The sequence below is a fragment of the Rissa tridactyla genome, chromosome 2, assembly GCF_028500815.1.
Source record: "Rissa tridactyla isolate bRisTri1 chromosome 2, bRisTri1.patW.cur.20221130, whole genome shotgun sequence".
NCBI classification, from domain to species: domain Eukaryota; kingdom Metazoa; phylum Chordata; class Aves; order Charadriiformes; family Laridae; genus Rissa; species Rissa tridactyla.
The window spans coordinates 108,019,548-108,037,411 of NC_071467.1; the positions used below are offsets into that span (position 1 = coordinate 108,019,548).

General features: G+C 37.7%; 1 protein-coding gene across 1 annotated transcript in view; it reads right to left on the minus strand.

Annotated features, from left to right (window-relative positions):
* The window catches only part of CNTNAP2 (contactin associated protein 2), a 1,192,916-nt gene that overhangs the window by 162,538 nt on the left and 1,012,514 nt on the right, over positions 1–17,864 (minus strand). Inside the window, exon 14 of the mRNA XM_054190578.1 lies at positions 12,360–12,487. Within this exon, the coding sequence (XP_054046553.1) occupies positions 12,360–12,487 (128 nt within the window). The remainder of the gene's footprint in view (positions 1–12,359; positions 12,488–17,864) is intronic.

The window sequence follows — 17,864 nt, forward strand, 5'->3', positions numbered from 1 at the left end:
CGTCAGATGCTGTTTCCCATTTTTCTCAAATCCTGCCTATTGCTTTACGCATCTTAATTTTATTTGTTGTATCTTGCACTACTACAGATTTTCTGAGACTGGAATAGCTGCAATGCACTGTATGATAATAATATTTTTATTTCATAACTGACTGTCCTTATGGGATCCCAAAGTTATGATATTATGGAGAACAATCAGATTAGCCACCTGAAATACAGCGTGTGTACAGAAAACGGGAGAGAGCTCTCTCTTCATGGTGATATACAGAGATAAACTTCAGAATATAGATGGGTAGAATACCAGTTAATAACCAGGAGAATAACCAGTTAATAATTATAACACATTATAATTTAAGCAGGACTGAAGCTACTGCAAAAATGTTTATTTTAAGTTACAAAAGCGAAAGCTGACAAGTCTCTATCTCAGCATAGGGGAATTACTTTACATTTAAAGAAAGGAAGGAAGGAGTGTCTGTCCCATGAAGCAATATTTCATTTAGTTCCTATTTTTCTAGCAAATTTTTGTCATTTTTACAAAACACTGAAGCTTTTGAGAGTTTTGAGAGAAAGTGAAAGTTTGTTGAACTTGTTCGTGAAATGTAACTACAACTGAGACGACGATTTTGAAAATTTTACCCTGATTTGGACATTTTAAAAAGTTTTTTCATTAATAACTTATTTATTTATGAAATATAACTAAACAGTGATGAAAAGGCTCTTTTGTAAAATGTTGAAAGTCAAAGTCCCAATGATGTCCTACCATCAATAGGAACTGGGCTTGACAACCAACATGTTCTGTTTTGAACAACTTCTTATCTTTTTCAGTGTTGGTACGGCAAGTGTTTTTGAGAATTTGCTCTCCTTTAGGGATGGGAAATTAAAGTATTTCTTGGGAAAATCCTTTTTCTACCATGTTTTTGGAGCATCTTAACTTTCCTGGAAGATATCCTGCCAACTATCGAGTTTACTTCTGCCTGCATCTGAAATATGAAGACACAATAACAGTTCATAACAATAAATTGTTTGAACTTTAACCTTATCATTGCAAATCCAAAATAAATGATAGTCACGTCAATGAGACGCAGATACATGAACTGTGTTCTGCGGTTAATAATTGATTTACACTGATTAAGTTCCTCAGCTTTCAAAAGCAGAACTATTTGCTGTGATAAGGAAAAAGTTTTCCATCTGCAGGAGGAGCATGAAACCAAGGGTAAATAATAAAATATAGGTACAGTGTGCATGTTGGAAATTGATTAGTGAAAGAAAAGGCTGAAAAAAGATTTTGAAACCATAAGTCACTTTTGCTTCTCTTTCCATAACTGCTGTCTTGAAAGCTGTTCTCATGGAAAATATTGCACCTCTGAATTAGACCAAATCAGATGTGCAGATGATTCTTCAGAAATGAGAGTTGAAATACAGGCATATAAAAATGTTAGAATTTGCTGCTCAATATTGTAAAGCTGAAAGCTTCATGATTCTGCAAGCTTAGCTAAGACTTTTGAAGTACAGATTACTGTGGATAAAAATGCCCTGAATTGGTTTAATGAGAAAAGAAATAAAAATTTCATCAAGTAAAGAATTTTACACTCACCTCCTTTTAATTCTATCTGAGCTGATTCAAAGTTAACACCTTGACTGAAATTATCAGCATTTCCAAATTGCTTCATTTTTTTGCCTTGAAGAGCCAAGTAGGCACCTCACAAAAGATAAAGTCTTTAGCACAGAAAAGGGGAAGAATGAAGGGGAATTGCAACCTTTCTTCTGAAACTTGGTTTCTAAATATTGAATTTATGGCACTTCACAGGTTGCAACTTTAATTTGGAACCTAGCATATTCAAACCCAGAAATACAATAGTGCAAGTGATGGCATCATCAATGGAAAAGGGAGTAAGTAGGCAATTCTTCATATTCCTCTTACGGCTTTCTAGCCCTTTTCCCCTCACATTTGCAAGTTTTTTCCATAGAAGACAAAGGTCAGAAAAAAAACATTCATAGTTCAGAGAAAAGAAATGAGAGGTTAATTCCTCACACTGTATCTATTCTAATTCTCTTAAGCTATTGTCATATTCCCTTTCCCCAGTTCAGACTTCTAATCGCTTGCCCAAAATGCACAATTTTGCAATCCTGTGTTAATAGGTACTAATTCTGTTCCTTTGGGGACCACATCATAGGTCTACATAAAAATTTAGAATGACCTTGCTTCCTCTTCAAGAGAAGGATCAGGATACGTTCTTTAGAAAATCCTGGTAAGCACCAAGTGGGATGTGATATACAAACCAAATCCTGTGTATATATACATGTAACAGGACTTGATGGGAGTGTTTTGAACAGCAGCTGTCAGAATTCAGCCCTACAATTAATGGATTGGGAGAGGGGCCTGGGGATAAGAAATCATTATGAAGTGCAGCTGTGGTTGTGGAATACATACCTAACCTTCCTTTTTATTCAACCATTGGACAGAAGAAGTTTAGCTATTATAAAACCTTGTATGAAGACATAATTAGAGGTAACTTGGTTCCCTAGCACAGAGATCGATGGTACAAGTTTAATAAGCATCGAGGGTCCCCCTTCTTCTGCTTTATTAGTTTCTCCATCTTGGTGGTTGGGCATTTCTTAGTGCTACTGAGTTACTTTGTGTTGCGTTCCAGCTATCGGGAGCTGTGAGGTTAGACGAGCTCCTTTACAACTCGATATCCTCCATCCTGCTGCCACTCACTTATCTATGTCTAAATGAGACTGAATTTGCATAACTTACACATAGCAATGAACGAGACTGACCTCACTCTACCTCACTTTCAATCATCTTTTGCCTTTTTCTGCTCTTTCTGCTCCTTAAATGTCAGTCAGTGCTTCAGGAATACGCAGGCCAAAAGTATTAAAGTGAGAAAGAGTTCCACCTAAGAAATGAATATAGATAACTTCCTCCATTTTATACCTCATTTCTGAGATTACTCAGGTTTATGGGGTGAAATTTAAAGGTGACCGTAAATTTGTGCATGTAATTGACAGTATTCCAGCAACTTCTCATTCCCCAGTTCAGCCTCAGGTTCCCCTAGTTCCTTATTGCTTTACGGACATCTCCTCCTTCTCACTCCTCCCTACACTGTGGGAGCTGTTTCATCTTTTCATTCTTAGATTTTGTACCCTGCACAATTGCTTTTCTTACTTTGCTATAGGTAAGCAGTAAGATACTAATATGCATTACAATCACATAGATGGTAAAGTGTTTGAAATTATAATTAACGCATAACTTTAACAGGATTTGAGTTTAAAATGAACAGCTACTGTATGTCATCTATCAGACAACTCTTTGCTTAAATTCCCTAGGAATTTAGAGACAATACTTTACGTGAAATGCTTCAGATACTTCTTTTTTGCATTGAAGAAGATAAAATTAACCTGTAACATAATCATAATGATGAGGGGAATTTGAATAAAATTAGCTCGTAATTTCATTTGAATTCTCTATCTCTGAAACATAAAGCTCATAACTCCCCTATGGAGTTTCACCATTTTTTTTCTTTTATGATCGGTTGGAGAATTGATCATGGGCATTGATTGCCATATGTTTTCATTACTTCAGCAAATACATAAAGAGAGTAAAGTTTATTAGTGCTTTGAAATTCGAATGAACTGCCTTCCGTAGTTTATACCAACATACATATTTAGACAGAATTGAATGCATGTGAGAATTAATTAATAGTAGGCAGGTCCATTCCTATCTTAAACAAGTTAAAATTTCTCCACCACTGTCTGGTTTACATTTCATGATGAACCTGGGAAGTGTGGGGATGTAAACTGTAGAGCTGTGTTATTCCTCATACATAAATTCAATATATGTGTAAACCAGATATGACCTTCATTTTGAAAGACAGTAAAGAGTGCACAGAAAAAGTAACTGGCAGGAAATAAGCAGTAAAGATGACAAGGATTAAATGTATTTCCCCCCAAAAGAGATACTCTGAGCATACTGCTTTCTTGTCCTTAAGGAAAACTCTCCAGCAATGTAAACTGTATCCATAATGAAAAAAAAACGCTAAATGACAGTGTAATCTATAACACTTTCATACATCACCAGGTGCGGGCAAAAGTCGCGTTAAGTCTCACTGTTCTGAACCAAACACTTAGACTCTAACAGATCTTAGCAAAGCTTGAAAAGGATAAAACATAAGGGGTCAAACTACATCAAGAATTAATGTTTGCCGTTAAAAGGATCTCTCTTCTGTATGTTCTAACAATATCAGTCCCATATAAAGGTTTGATTTTTCTTTTTTTTTTTTACCTTGGATTACGGACTTGCGTATGGCACAATCTGTATAGGGCACTGGTTTTCCCAATATGCCAAAATTACAATTTTGACTCTACTTTTCCTTTATCCTCTTGCACTATTTGCAGGCATCTTGCTGCTTCAGTCATATATAAAAAGATATGGCCTTTTAGGATGACGGTTAAGTTTTATGTGATCTGTATTTCTACCTGCTCTGTGAGATGAGTAGCGCTCTCGGGTAGGGTTTGCTTTCAGAAGGCAAACAGGGCAAAACCTGAGAATGAGTGGGATACGTTAGAGAATATTCATATATGACCTGTGAGTCAAAATGATTTATGTTAAAACCAGGTCACTTTACAAGTATTTATTCCATAAATACACTTGTATGCAAAGTTTGAACTGAAAGAGAATTTTATGGCCATGTTATAAATCTCGGAAAATGGTAGAAATGTTTACAGCTTATAATGAGTGCATGGACACAGAAATCATTAATCTTACCAATTCCTCGTTGGGTTTTTTGAGAATATATAAAAGGAACCTTACGTTCAGGGTGGTATGTAGAATGAACTCTCAATGAACCTTACAGTGCTCTAGAGACTATTTCCTTCCAATTTTCTAGGTCTCCTGTTCCACAAACACAAAGGAGTAGGAGCAAAGTGTCTAGAATGATTAGCTCAGATTAAGTATTATCACAAAGAAAGAAAATATCTTTTTGAACTTAAATTGCACACATATGCGCAAATGGTGTTCACGCTGCCCACCACCCCCCACTCCCCAAACCTCAAGAGAATTCCAAGCTGATCTGCAATTCCAGAGACATTAGGTCTTCTCATTGTGGTACTGTCCATATGGATCAACTGAGGTAGAGCTTATCTTGTTAAAACTTACATAACATTAAGTTATAAATCAAACTCAAAGGTTTCTGATTTAAGACATCAGAGAATCACTTTTCAGTGTAATCATAGTGCTTCTGAGAATTGGCTGCAAATCAAAAAGGATGACAAAACTACTAGCCAAAAAGCCAGCACTTTGCTGCTGAGGAAGGATATGAGAACACCTGTAAGATAAGCCACGAGAGGACGTACTCTTTCCACCTTTAAAACTCTTTGCATATTTCATTGTGAGAGAGAAATGCCCTAAATTCATGTGAACAATGGAGATTTTTCAGCTCCTATTTTCAGGACAGACAAAGTTTTATTCACAAGGCCAGAAATGGCCTGCACTTGTATGAGACAACCAGCCATGGCCTGAGGTTTCCTGGGAGGTGAGAAAAGGAAGAGCTCTCAGAAATATAAAGGCACTGCAGGAGAGCACTCCAGCACAACTGGCTGTTGAAAACATTTCCACACAAATACTAAAATAAGTTCTAGTTAAACTTAAGAATAAAAGCAGTTTTGCAGTATGAAATTATGCAGTATGAAAACAGTGTTAAAGGTGAAGAGAAAGATAGACTTAGCTATGGGAAACAACATTATTTAAACCAGAATTGAAATAACCGTAAAAGATAGCAGAATGACTTACTACGTCATTCTTTTCTCTTGGATCTCTGAGGAAAGCAACTGCTCATGAAGAACGATCACAGCAATTTGATTAACTGAACTGGATGATCCCTAACAAATTGTAAGCGAGCACTGTTATTTTATCACCTTCAACAAAATCCACTGAAAATCTCAAATGAGTCTGAAATAGTTGTCAGGCTACTTTTATTGAAATAAAGCTTTTCTTTCTCCTGTTTCACTGGTACTATCAGAACGACTGTGACAAACAGCGAGCACAATGCCCCGACGTTCTTTGGATTAATCTATATTCCACTTGAATTGCACAATGTACAATCCAGCGCAACAGATAAAGACATGCTGCGGAAATAGCTGGGGAAATTCAGCAGACAAATTTTAATGTTTTCTAAAGGCAGCTACAGTTGCTAGGGAAAAAAGTTAAACTCTTAGACGGATCAAGTTTTGCATTTACCCTACGGAATTTACCACAATTGATTGGAAAGTCATTAGAAATGAATAAAGAATAAAAGTGTATAGATATATCTAGCAATACAGGCAAACAATAGGGAAACAGAAAAAAAACCTAGAGATTTTGATTCATTTTCTAACCTGAGTAGCAGGGAAGTAATTAACACCTTAAATAGGGATTGCCTAAATTTCAGAGATGTAATCCCATCACACAAACTTCCAGTGGAATCATTGCTTCAGAAGTTTCAAAACCCAAATTTTTGTATTTTCCACCTGTAATTATACTTTTAAGAGGCCAGCTGCAAGCACTCAGCCTTGATTTTTTTTTTCTTTTGGTATCATTGATGTTAATTTTCATTTGATACAGAGTTTTCACTTCCAGTAACCTGTAAAACAATTCCCTACAATTCCCTATACTACCGGCATGTTGTCTAAGATATGACAGGAATAAATCGCTTCTACTGCAATTCCAGTTGGATCTTTTACCAGTTCAAATTGGTTTGTTGCTGGGATACTCTCCAGTTTACCTTACCTAGGTATGTAACAATAACATCGCTGCTGGTCTGAGTCAACACACTGCGTATCCTACTAGAGAATCAACCTTGTTTGTAGGTTTAATGTGTAACTGAAAACTGCACTGCAAGGCAGTACTATTCTTTTCTGAAACTCAGGTGGTACCATTGAAAAACAAGTCCAAGGTGTTGAAAGTGTCCTCAATTTGGAAATGTAATGAAAATGGACTAAGGATGCATACGAAACAGTAAATTTATTTTTCATGACAACTAACAGTTGTAAGTCACAAAACTGCACATATGATGCATAAAAAGCACTTAGGGAACACAAAAACACACCTTAACAAGGGTACCAGTGTGTAACTACTGACCCTGGCAGTGGCTGTCTGTTTTAGATATCTATAGGAGGTTTTGATACAAACCCAGAGTCATAAAAAATTCCCATGTCCACACTACACTGATTAAATAAGTCAACTTTACTGGAACATTTGAAAAGGAACTACAAGAACAAAGCCAAAAGTGATATTTAGAAGTGAAAGAAACAAAGCATCAAGTAATGAAAGGAGCAATGATGAGCCACAGTTAAAATCACTGAATAAAAGAACTCAAGGTATACTTCCCCTGAGAACTCACAGGCACAGTCACACACAAACATGCACAAACAAAATCAACGCACTGATCTAAGAACCAAGTTTTGGGTTGTTCCCGAATTTCTGTCATCTGTCAAGAAGACTTTTTTGTCTGTCACTGCAGATCCTATACGAACAGTGCTGATACTGGACTTCATGAAACCTTAGCTTAGAGAGAACCGCAGTCAATGCAGCTGCTTCCTCCTCCACATTTTGAAGATTAAAGATAATAGAAGTAAAACACAAAAAAATGATTCATGGCTCAGAAATCAAAGTCCTACTGGGAGGGTAAAAACTGTACACCAGAGGAGATGGAAAAAACATAAATCTGAGCTGTATAAAAAACACCTCCCCCTTAAATTCTGTCTTTGGTATAGCACAAATTGGACAAAAGGAAAATAGACTCAAGGAGAAAGGCAAATCTAGAGCAGAATAGTCAGTCTGTTCCCCTCTGGGCTTATAAAGAGCAGACTTGAATCAAAATCCTTGGAAGTCCTTGGGAAAAGGATACTCTTAGCAGGTTACAAGTATGTCAAAGAACACCAGTATTTTCCTCAGGGCAATGAAAAGAAAGTCTTGAAAAGGTACCAAAAGTCACAAAAGTAATTTTGATTCAATATGATTATCGATGAAATCTCTGTAGCAATAGCCCCAAGATAGTAAGCAAAGCTCTAAGTTTGGTTTCAGAAGAAATTGCCAGATCCATTTTTGCAGCCTTGATCTACCAGCTCAGGTTGAGCTGAGACAGAACCCCCCCGCTCCCTCCTCCAACACACTTGTGTCCTTGAAAGGGAGAGGGCTTGAGGTGCCCCTTTTCATTACAGTCGCTTAACATAAAGAGACGGACAAGATCTTTCTATTACTGGTTGGACAAGGCCAAATGCAGCAGTTTTGAGGAGTCCAGGAGCTATTGCCTTAGCATTTGTACAACGGTAATAGGTCTGTATAAAGGGATCTTAATCAGTGTCTCAAAGTTACCTGAAGAGGAAAGCTGATTAATTAGTGGTTCTACATTGGCCCTTTTTTCTAGATCCTGCATAGAACACATTCACTTGAGAAAAACAAGAGTAGCTTCCTTATACAATACTACTACGGAGGCTCAGGACTTGTGAATGTCAAAGTTACACAGATGCACGTTTTCCCCGTTTCCATTTTTAAACCCAGTTCAGCTTACGAGGATCTTGAGAATCTGCTGATAAACTGCTGTCGCCATTCTGTAAGTACAATGCTTATATAGCGGTGTCCAGGAAGGGCACCTTTGCTTTAAGTCTGGGTAGACTTGACATTTGCTCAAAGTCCTTGCTTGATCTTTGGCTGCAATATAATGCCAAAAGCCTCACTGAATCCATATTCTGGTTATGCACCTGTTCTCCATAGAATTGGATAAGTCTGTTCTCTTCGTAGATCACCACTTAGAAAAATAATGAAATATTTATAAAGAATTCCTGAACGGTAAAATGGCAAATGGAAAACAGACATCCTGGATATTTTATCCAAGGTACAAGACAGGCCCCAGGCAAGATTCATGGGATTTTTGCCAGAATGACCAGATGACTCTTAATCATTCTGGTAGAACTCAGCAGCTTAAGCAGATCTTTAGAGGGGTAACAAAGGCCTTTTTTGCTGACTACTTTTCAGGATGCAAATAGCATTTTGTGATGTGCAGTTAAATATGAAAAATACTTCTGGAACACAAAGATGGATCATCACGCATGGATAAGTTTTCTGATTTTATTTCCAACGATAGCCACCACCCAAGCTTGCTGAGAGCAGCCTTTATCAGGTCATAAATCAGGGGAATAGAAAAATGAAATTGTCGTTTGTGGGACCCAAATAAAATCTGTATTTCTGAAAGAAGAATCTAGTGATTTTTGCAATACGAGAACAATTAACATTCTGCAGTAAGTGCGCTACATCCCTAATGTTCCTTGGTTTGTGTCAAACAAATGCCACTGAGATGAATGATTTTCAGATTTTCTTTGGTCAGTCAATAGTGTAGGAATGGTTAATTGTTGTGGTCCCAACTGATTAATTGATTCTTTAAGAATTTGAATGGTATGGGAGGAAGGGAACTGCATGAGACAACACATAATGTTGCTTTCTTTAACTGTCCTTGCCCTCAAACAGCAAGCTTTTAGCTGTCTCAGGACTTAGCTTATGGACTGCAAAGGCCAGCAGCTCTGCTGTACTCTTACTGCCCTCAGGTACAGCTGTGCCTGGGCCTCGGTGACACATTAGTGTCTCTAGGTATTACACAGAAGTAGCTATGAAGTGTGTGGCAAATTATAGTGTAATTATGATGTGAGAATGTGGCCTTTCCTGTGCTGCAAAATATCACTGGACTGTGGGCTGATACATCCCATGCTATGGACAACCCTCAGGGCAATATGAGGTAAGTTAGAATCATAGAATAGAATCATGGAATCGTTTAGGTTGGAAAAGATCCTTGCGATCATCGAGTCCAACCATTGACTCCACTCTACGAAGTTCTCCCTTACACCATATCCCTTAATACCACATCTAAACGAGTCTTAAACACATCCAGGGATGGTGACTCCACCACCTCCCTGGGCAGCCTATTCCAGTCTCTGACCACTCTTTCTGAGTTGTCACAGTACTGGCAGGCTCTACAGCCACAATGAGAAACCCTTCTAAATAGGTAAGTTTTTATTTGACTGGTTAGGCACTCTTACCGTTTCCACCTTCCTTCCTTATCTGTATTTCTTTGCCAGTCTTCATACCTCTCACTGAATTTCATTTATCACCTTCAAAAATTATACGATAACTGCATAGAGAACATATGCAACTGAACTTTTGCTGTGATGAAAGTCAACATCTTTAGTATTAATAATGTTGCTTTTGATGCATGTAACACACCGAAAATGGATCTTTCTTCCCCTCGGAACAAAAGCACATTTTGAAATTTTGGAATTTTCCCCAGGACAGAAACCCTGTTCTCCACAAGCCATGGTGAGACTGTACTGGTCTGGGGTACAGCAGCTGTTGTATACAGTCAAGAAAGAATATGAAGGAAAATGCTTAGTAAATGCACTGGGAATATAGAATCGGAGCTTTTACTAACTGCAAAGAACTGGGGTTTATATTATCTCCTGTGAGAAAACTTATACCAGCTTTTTGACAATAATATATGGTCATGGAAGTAAAATCAAATTTATTCATAGGCAAAGTTTTTTTAAAACTACAAATCATATCTGTAAAGTACAAACAGAAAATGCAATTCATCAGGATGTTAGGAATACACCCATTCAGTTTCCCAAATGGCTGTGTCACTCAGTCACATGCTAATAAAGGCTACTGACTGTTCAAATGAGGTTTCATTTATCCTAATATTTAGAAATGGCTCACGCTTTAAAGACTGATATTGCCATCAGCACTCAGATTCGGGATATGAGGAATACAAGTGCAAGAAAGATGCTATTCACTATTTCTTAGCCATCGGTTGTAAGAGCCAATTACGAAAATGTTTGTCAGGCATAGCTGAGAAACACACACACACGCACAAACTGACCTGTAATTAGCCAAACACCATAAATAACAAGCACCAAATAGGTGACGTGAAAGTTTGCAAACATCCCATGGTATTTATCTCTGCTCGTTAGGCATCAGATTCATTAACAAAAACCAGAGGGATCATTTGCACTACCCAGAAAGACCATGAACAGAAAAAGAAGCTAAGTAGCTTCATTTGTATTACTGAGCAATGGCTGAGGGGTTTGAGGCACCGGACTGGGACCCAGAAAACTCTCCTTTGTACTTGTCCTGCTGGATGACTCCGAGTATGTCATTTCCTCTCAGTTGGGATTCATTATTTTAGCTTAAGGCAGGGATAATGATACTGACCTTCTTTGTAAAGTACTTAGAAACAGGCAGATGGAAAGCATGTAGCTGTAAAGAGGCAGAGGAGAAAGGACAAACCATACTCAAGGATCCTTGTCATGCCATGTTGGATGCTGGTTAGAACCAGATTGTTCGACCAGCGTGTAATACGCCCACCCATTCAGTATCTCTACATCACTGCAGCCTCATAGGCTGAGTTACAGTACTCTTTACCAGCATCCGAGGATGGATTTTGTATTCCTTATAGACTATGCAAATATTAGTTATTGCAAATTAAATCAGGCAACCTTTCCTTACTGCACTTCTTGTAACAGAATGGCCTTCAAATACAGAGGACAAGCAGAACGCGTGTGCCAACTGCATGGAGTTTAAGTTTTTGAAGTGTGATTTAAAAGGGCCTTAAGCGGTTGCTCTGCCTTTGGCAGTGAATTTCACCTTCTGAAAATAGATTGAAGGAAGAATACAACCCCCCTCACTGCATTCCAACTTTTTTGTATGTGTGAAGTGGAAATTTATCCATTATACTGATTTACTCTGTCACCTGCTGATCAAACTGGAGGAGGTACGCCGCCTATCAGCACTCAGCCTTGAAATCAGAGACTACTACAAAAACCTCCCAATATTTGACATAAGAAACAAATGTCTACCCCTGATTAAGATTATCACTTGATAGCAATCTTGTCAAACTTCACACACCTGTAAACAGAGTTTACAATGACAAGTTTTGCCATCATGCTATTTACAGCCCATAAACGTAGTTTACAGTGATATGCATAGCAATGATAATAATGACACTGACCAGAGCACTCAACAGAAGCACAGATGTTGAGATGTTCTTACACAATCTGTATTACTGCTTATATCTACATAAACTTATCTGAATAATCAAAGTTACCACACTTACCATAAAATAAAGGCAAATATCAATATTTTAAGTGCAAAGACGAGCCACTATATCTGCAGTTTCACTGACAAAATTTCTCAAATCACATCATGCTTTCTTAGAAAAAAGTTTCTGAGTAGACAGCCACTTCTCTAAATTTTCATGAGGTGTCTACAAAGTTACCAACTTCCAACTTAGTTTGCTTTCTGCCCAGGAGTAAGCGGAAGAAAATCAGCCCACTTACGATCTCCTTGACAACGCACAGGACCCACAGATATCTTGGCTTCAGATCCAGGCCGGTCAACATCTCCAACCACTACCTGACTCACTGGTAGGTGCTCTTTGTATGACAACATCCCAGTGTCTTTCCTCCTGAATTACAGAGAGAGAGAAAAAGAAAACAATTGTGAATTCTATTAAAATAATTTCCTTGATCATTATCATTGTTCAATGAACTAAGCACCAAAAGAACAGGTATGCAACGATTATACTAGTACAGTAGTACTGCCTAAAAACCTGTCTCAAACGACATCAGACTGAGCAATAACGCTGCCTGTCTACTGGAAAACAGATGGATAGCAGCTACTATCACTCAGGAACACAGTCAGAGCAGCAGTCTGCTTTGTGGCCAGTCCTGGACTCAGCTGGGCTTGTGTGGGTCTCCTGGCTTTCCAGACTGACCAGCTCCATGCTACTGAGTAACGCTTTGTCGTTGATCTCCTTGCTGATGTCTTCTGAGAGGGAAAGAAATCCTAACGCTTCCTGTAAGTGTGTCTTTTGTGTTCTAGTTGCTGCCAGTTATTATCCTAACAATACGACTTCTGCATACCAAGGAAACGGTGCTTCTTTTGTATTTAACATTTTAAGTATTATATTAAAGTAGAGAAATTAAAGACTAATCATCTGAAAAGGCTTGTCATCTTCGTCCTGCCATTTCTAACACTAAGTGCTTAAGTCCCAAAAATCTAAACCTGTGAATCTAACCACAAGTATGCACCTCAAACCCCATTTTAGTTAGCCAAGATTGCTAAAATTCAATTTACACTCATGTCTAAAAGCTCTTCATTTCAACTGCGGTGATTAAGCTGGTGCCTTTTTCATGCCTAGACCAAATCACTATGCATAGTTACAACATTTTTCCTTTCTCATTTCAAGAGCCGAATCCAGCTGGCATGTTGACTGCTGTTTCTTCCAAATAGAAAATAAAATAAACCAAATTTAATTAGGTGCCTTATCTCTCAGGTGCTTTTCCTTTTCTTCTTCTTCTTTTTTTTTTTTTTTTGACATAAACACATGGAAGACCAAAAATATCCACACAGGAAAAAATGTACTATACACACTGCTAGGACTACACTTTATGACACAAAAGAAAGAGGAAATAAAATAAATCCATTTATTTCTCTTTTCTTTTTTCTCTTTCTTTTTAGCTGTACCTTGTCATGTGATAGAGTATCTAAAGTAAGCAACTTCTTGATCTAAAAATCAGTTCCTTTGTTCAAAAATACCATAAGATGAAGGATGAATTCAGGATCTGGAAAAGTTACTGAAGTGCGCAGTATGACTCTAACTGGGAACTTGTAAGGATTTCAGGAAACCGGAAGTCTTTCCCATCTCTAACTTGGATGACTCCATGATCTAACTCATTAGATGGCTAACAACTGGAAGCACAGCAGGGAGCTGCATGATCTACGATAACGCTCATAGTTTTCCAGTAGCATAGTAGTATTTTCTAGTTGTGTCCCTAGTGATCATCCTCACTTGGTCCTTCTGAAGAGATGGAAGGCAATAAATTCTTTTTAAAAGAAACACAACTAAAGTAATTAAGGAAATAACCATCACATTTTCAAACGACGGTTCATTGGAACTCGTGTCTGTTCTCTGTGATGAAGAGAGTAATTAAAGATTTAATTACTAGGGTTTTTCAAATACTAGATGACTGTTTTCCTTCATCTGTCTGTTCTTCCCCATCAGCGCACTTTCCTTTCTCAGCGGGCCCTCTGTGTGGCTGAGATCATTAACCCTTTCTGGTTGGACACAGCTACACCAGGTGCTACGCCGGTGAGGCTGCTACAGGGGACCGCTAGAAAGGAAGGACAACGGAGAGGAGTAACCTTCACAGCCTGCTTCTGCAGATTCTGCTAGGTTGTAGCATACTGCTTTTCCTCCACAGGTTGCAATGCCCTTTACAAAGGTATCGTATTCATCAATTTGGAGACAGACGGCATAAAGAAAAGGGAGATTAAAGGACTTTCCCTTTAAGAAGGAAAAGAGTGAATACGAAAGCCAGGTACGTAGACCTAATCTTCCACCTCTGCTAAAGACCTGTATCCATGGGACCCTCTCCTTTCTAATAGAGGATAAATGTAGGTCATCACTTTACTCTTTCTGAGATTTTCCTCCGAGACTAGCTTTCTCTGCTGATTGTTACTCTTTCAAAGAATGCTTTAAAGATGGACATGTCTATTTAAAATAAAGAATTCTTCAAAGAGCGATAAAAAGAAAACTATTGGCATTTCCCTTCCTTCCTTCCCCTCTCACGAAAAGAGCTAATATTTAATCTCCAAATAAGGATGTCAAAGGGCAGCACTCTTCCTGTCACCGATAGCTTTCACTCCTTTGAAGGAAATAGAAAGGAGCAGTAACAATTTCTTCCGTCTTTACTGATCATGTTTCTACTCATTTTAATATTTTATTTATGCATTTAGTGGTATGGTCGCTTTAAAGCCATTGCCATGACAATAAAACTAAATGTTAAGAGTTCTTTTCAGAAATAGACTTCTTTTCTGGTAATCGCTTACTTCTCTTATCACCGTAGGAAATGCATTCTCCCCTGTACAGAAGCTATTGATGGCTGGGAGTACTGGACTAAGAGTTGAGAGAAGTGCATTGTCTTTTCTCCATCAGAACTTGTGCAGTTTGTCTGCTCTTAGGGATAGCAACAGCTTTTGGCCCATGCGTGCACCAAAAAGACAAATACACTCAAGAGATGAGTGGCTCTGTTACGCTTCTCTAAGGTACTTGTAGTTCCTCGGGACATACTAATCAGCGCTGACAAAGTCAAAAAAGTTGTAAACCAAGGACTGATTATAATGCTCGACTTTGTACTACACACTTAGAAATAATCACAGCTGGAACACTCAATTCCTGCAAGTGATAATGCTTTTGCCAGTATTTAAAGACTTTGCACATTAAGAGGGTGGAGAGAGTCTCTGATGTTTTTCCTCACCAAAGAAAATCCCCTTAAGAGAAAAAAGATTGAATTCAGAGTATGTCATATTCCTATTAATAGCCAAATGGGAGATGAATGAATCTGATCAAATCCTGTAATTATTACCAGGAGATATTGATGAAATCTCAGTGTAATTTTCTATTTCTAATTTCTTTTCCTATATATAACAGTCTGCAAAGTGCTTCAGGGTGCCTTTGAATGAAAGCAGCGGATATTAGTGTAAGATTTATCATTGTTTTGACTACGATCATCTACTTACACTTTCTAAGCATTCTGTGGTATGTAAAAAAGAAATGCATTATGCATGTATTAGCAAATGACATACTCAAAGTAAGGATAAGATTCTGTAGCGCTATTCATTTGTTTATATAATATAATGGTTTCATACAACCAGACTTCTGTCACTGGAGTAATTTGTTTTCTCCAATTTTGTTAGACATCACTTCATTACCAGTCCTACACAGGGAAACACACAGAGAACGTACTACAGGTGGGAATGGACTTAGTTTTAAAATATACGCTTACATCAGCTGAGGAACTGGAATTGTTTTGAGAATACAAATAAAACAATTACTGCATTGAAACTGCAGTGCTAAACACATATTATTTAATAGTTAGCAGTGGTTTGAAGAACACATACTCCCAAGCATTCCCATTTCAAAGGTATACAATTGTCCACCTCTCACAAGACGCAGCTTTTTACTATGCAAGCACCTCTGTTGTAATCCCTGAATTTCCATAATCTATCTGAGAGAGGCATAAAGCAGTTTAGTCTGTCTGGTATCTGCAAATGAATGTCTGTAAAAAACATTGCGAAGGGTACAGATGTGCCAAGTATTAGCGTTTTTTCTATTCCAAAAATATCTGGCAAGAATTTTATTTATATTCGAATTGCTAAGAAGAGCTAATATTACAGAGAATTTAATGAACAATGCAATTCTGGCAGCAGCTTTAATAATCTGGAAGCAAGTTACTTGGAAATATGCAAGTTCTAATTAACGGATTAAACCCAGGGCAAACAAAAGCTAGGATTAAAGCAGAACTAGCTAACTTTTGAAAGGTTTTGATAAAATTTAGTTAACTTTTTTATGTACATACTATGCAGCACAAAAGCCACACTGTTCCCAGGGCTCTGCCCTTCTTATGAATTGTAAACTGCCAACAATATAGTCTAGGCTGAAACCTTTTATTTCCACTTGAATTTGCTGTTCTCAGAGATTCTTATAGATCTTGTGTCCCTTTCCCACACGTCTTGTATCCTTAGATACCCTTAGACGCTAAGTTGGACCTAAGGACTCACCCTTGATCTGGCTGCCAAGGGGTATGATGGAAAATTTCTCATTACTCTATGGGATCACATAAACTGATGGAGTCATAATTCAAGTTTTCTTCCACACTGGCACTGGACGGGCTGAGGTCCTACAAAATATGTTATTCTCATATTCCTAACAGCAAAAGAAGGAGAAGTTTGAACTCCTGACTTTCCACTTAAATGGAAAGAAAGTTTGTGAGAAACTGAATACCCACAGGAAAAGGTGAATAATGGAGATAGCAAACGGTGTTCTGCTTTCTTTTGAACAGTATGGATCCATTTCAGGGGAAAATCTGCCTTTGCTGAGGATTTGCTCATATTCTCCTTCCAACAAAATGGAGGAGACAAAATGGCGCTCTCCTTCAAGCAAAGCAGCTCCTCTTATGTGCTTCATTTCATCAGTGTTCCTTCCCAGAAAAAAAAACAAGAAATTTGGGGCTCCTCTTCTTTTGGGGTTCAGCAACTCCTCTGACTTGACTGTTAATTTTTCTTATTTCTATTTTTCTTATTTCTATAACCAAGATATTTTAAGAATGGAATCTAGGAATCCTACCATGCTGTAACTGATCTCCAGCACCTCTAGATCTTTGCATCTGTGAACAATTTAATCAGTTTTCCGTCTCAGTTTCAAAATCTTCTAAGTAGAACAGGGAATGTATGTGGCATTTCCTTTGGGAGAAATGCTGAATCTTGTATTGGGACGTCCCTTCCACCTTCAGTGATTATGGAGGCAAGACTACTTGAGATTCAGCTGAAGCAAAGAAAAGAAAGTTCTCCTGTGGACCTAAGGCTGAAATGGGATGCTACGGGAATTTTCCAAGAAAAATTGTCATGGAAAAGGTAAATAGCTTGCTCAAATAAACATTTTTTTTTTTTAAGTTAGTTAAAAATTCCATTTGGCATTTTCAAAACAGTATGATTTTTTTATCTCAAAATATTTCAAAATTCAAAAGATCTTCTGAAAAATAATAGTTAATAAATGAAAATATTAAAAAATAACCCACAATTCACAATGCCAATAAAGCATTCTAGTCATCCTTAGAAACTTTTAAATGTTTTGTTTTATGACAGAAACGTGAGAAAGCTGTTCTCAACAGCTGTAATCAAATGAAGGACAATAAATTAAACGATCCATTCAATTATTCACCATGCCCCGGGAAGTTAAATGCCTTTCTTCCTAATCACTTCGACAAAGAGAAATCTGTATT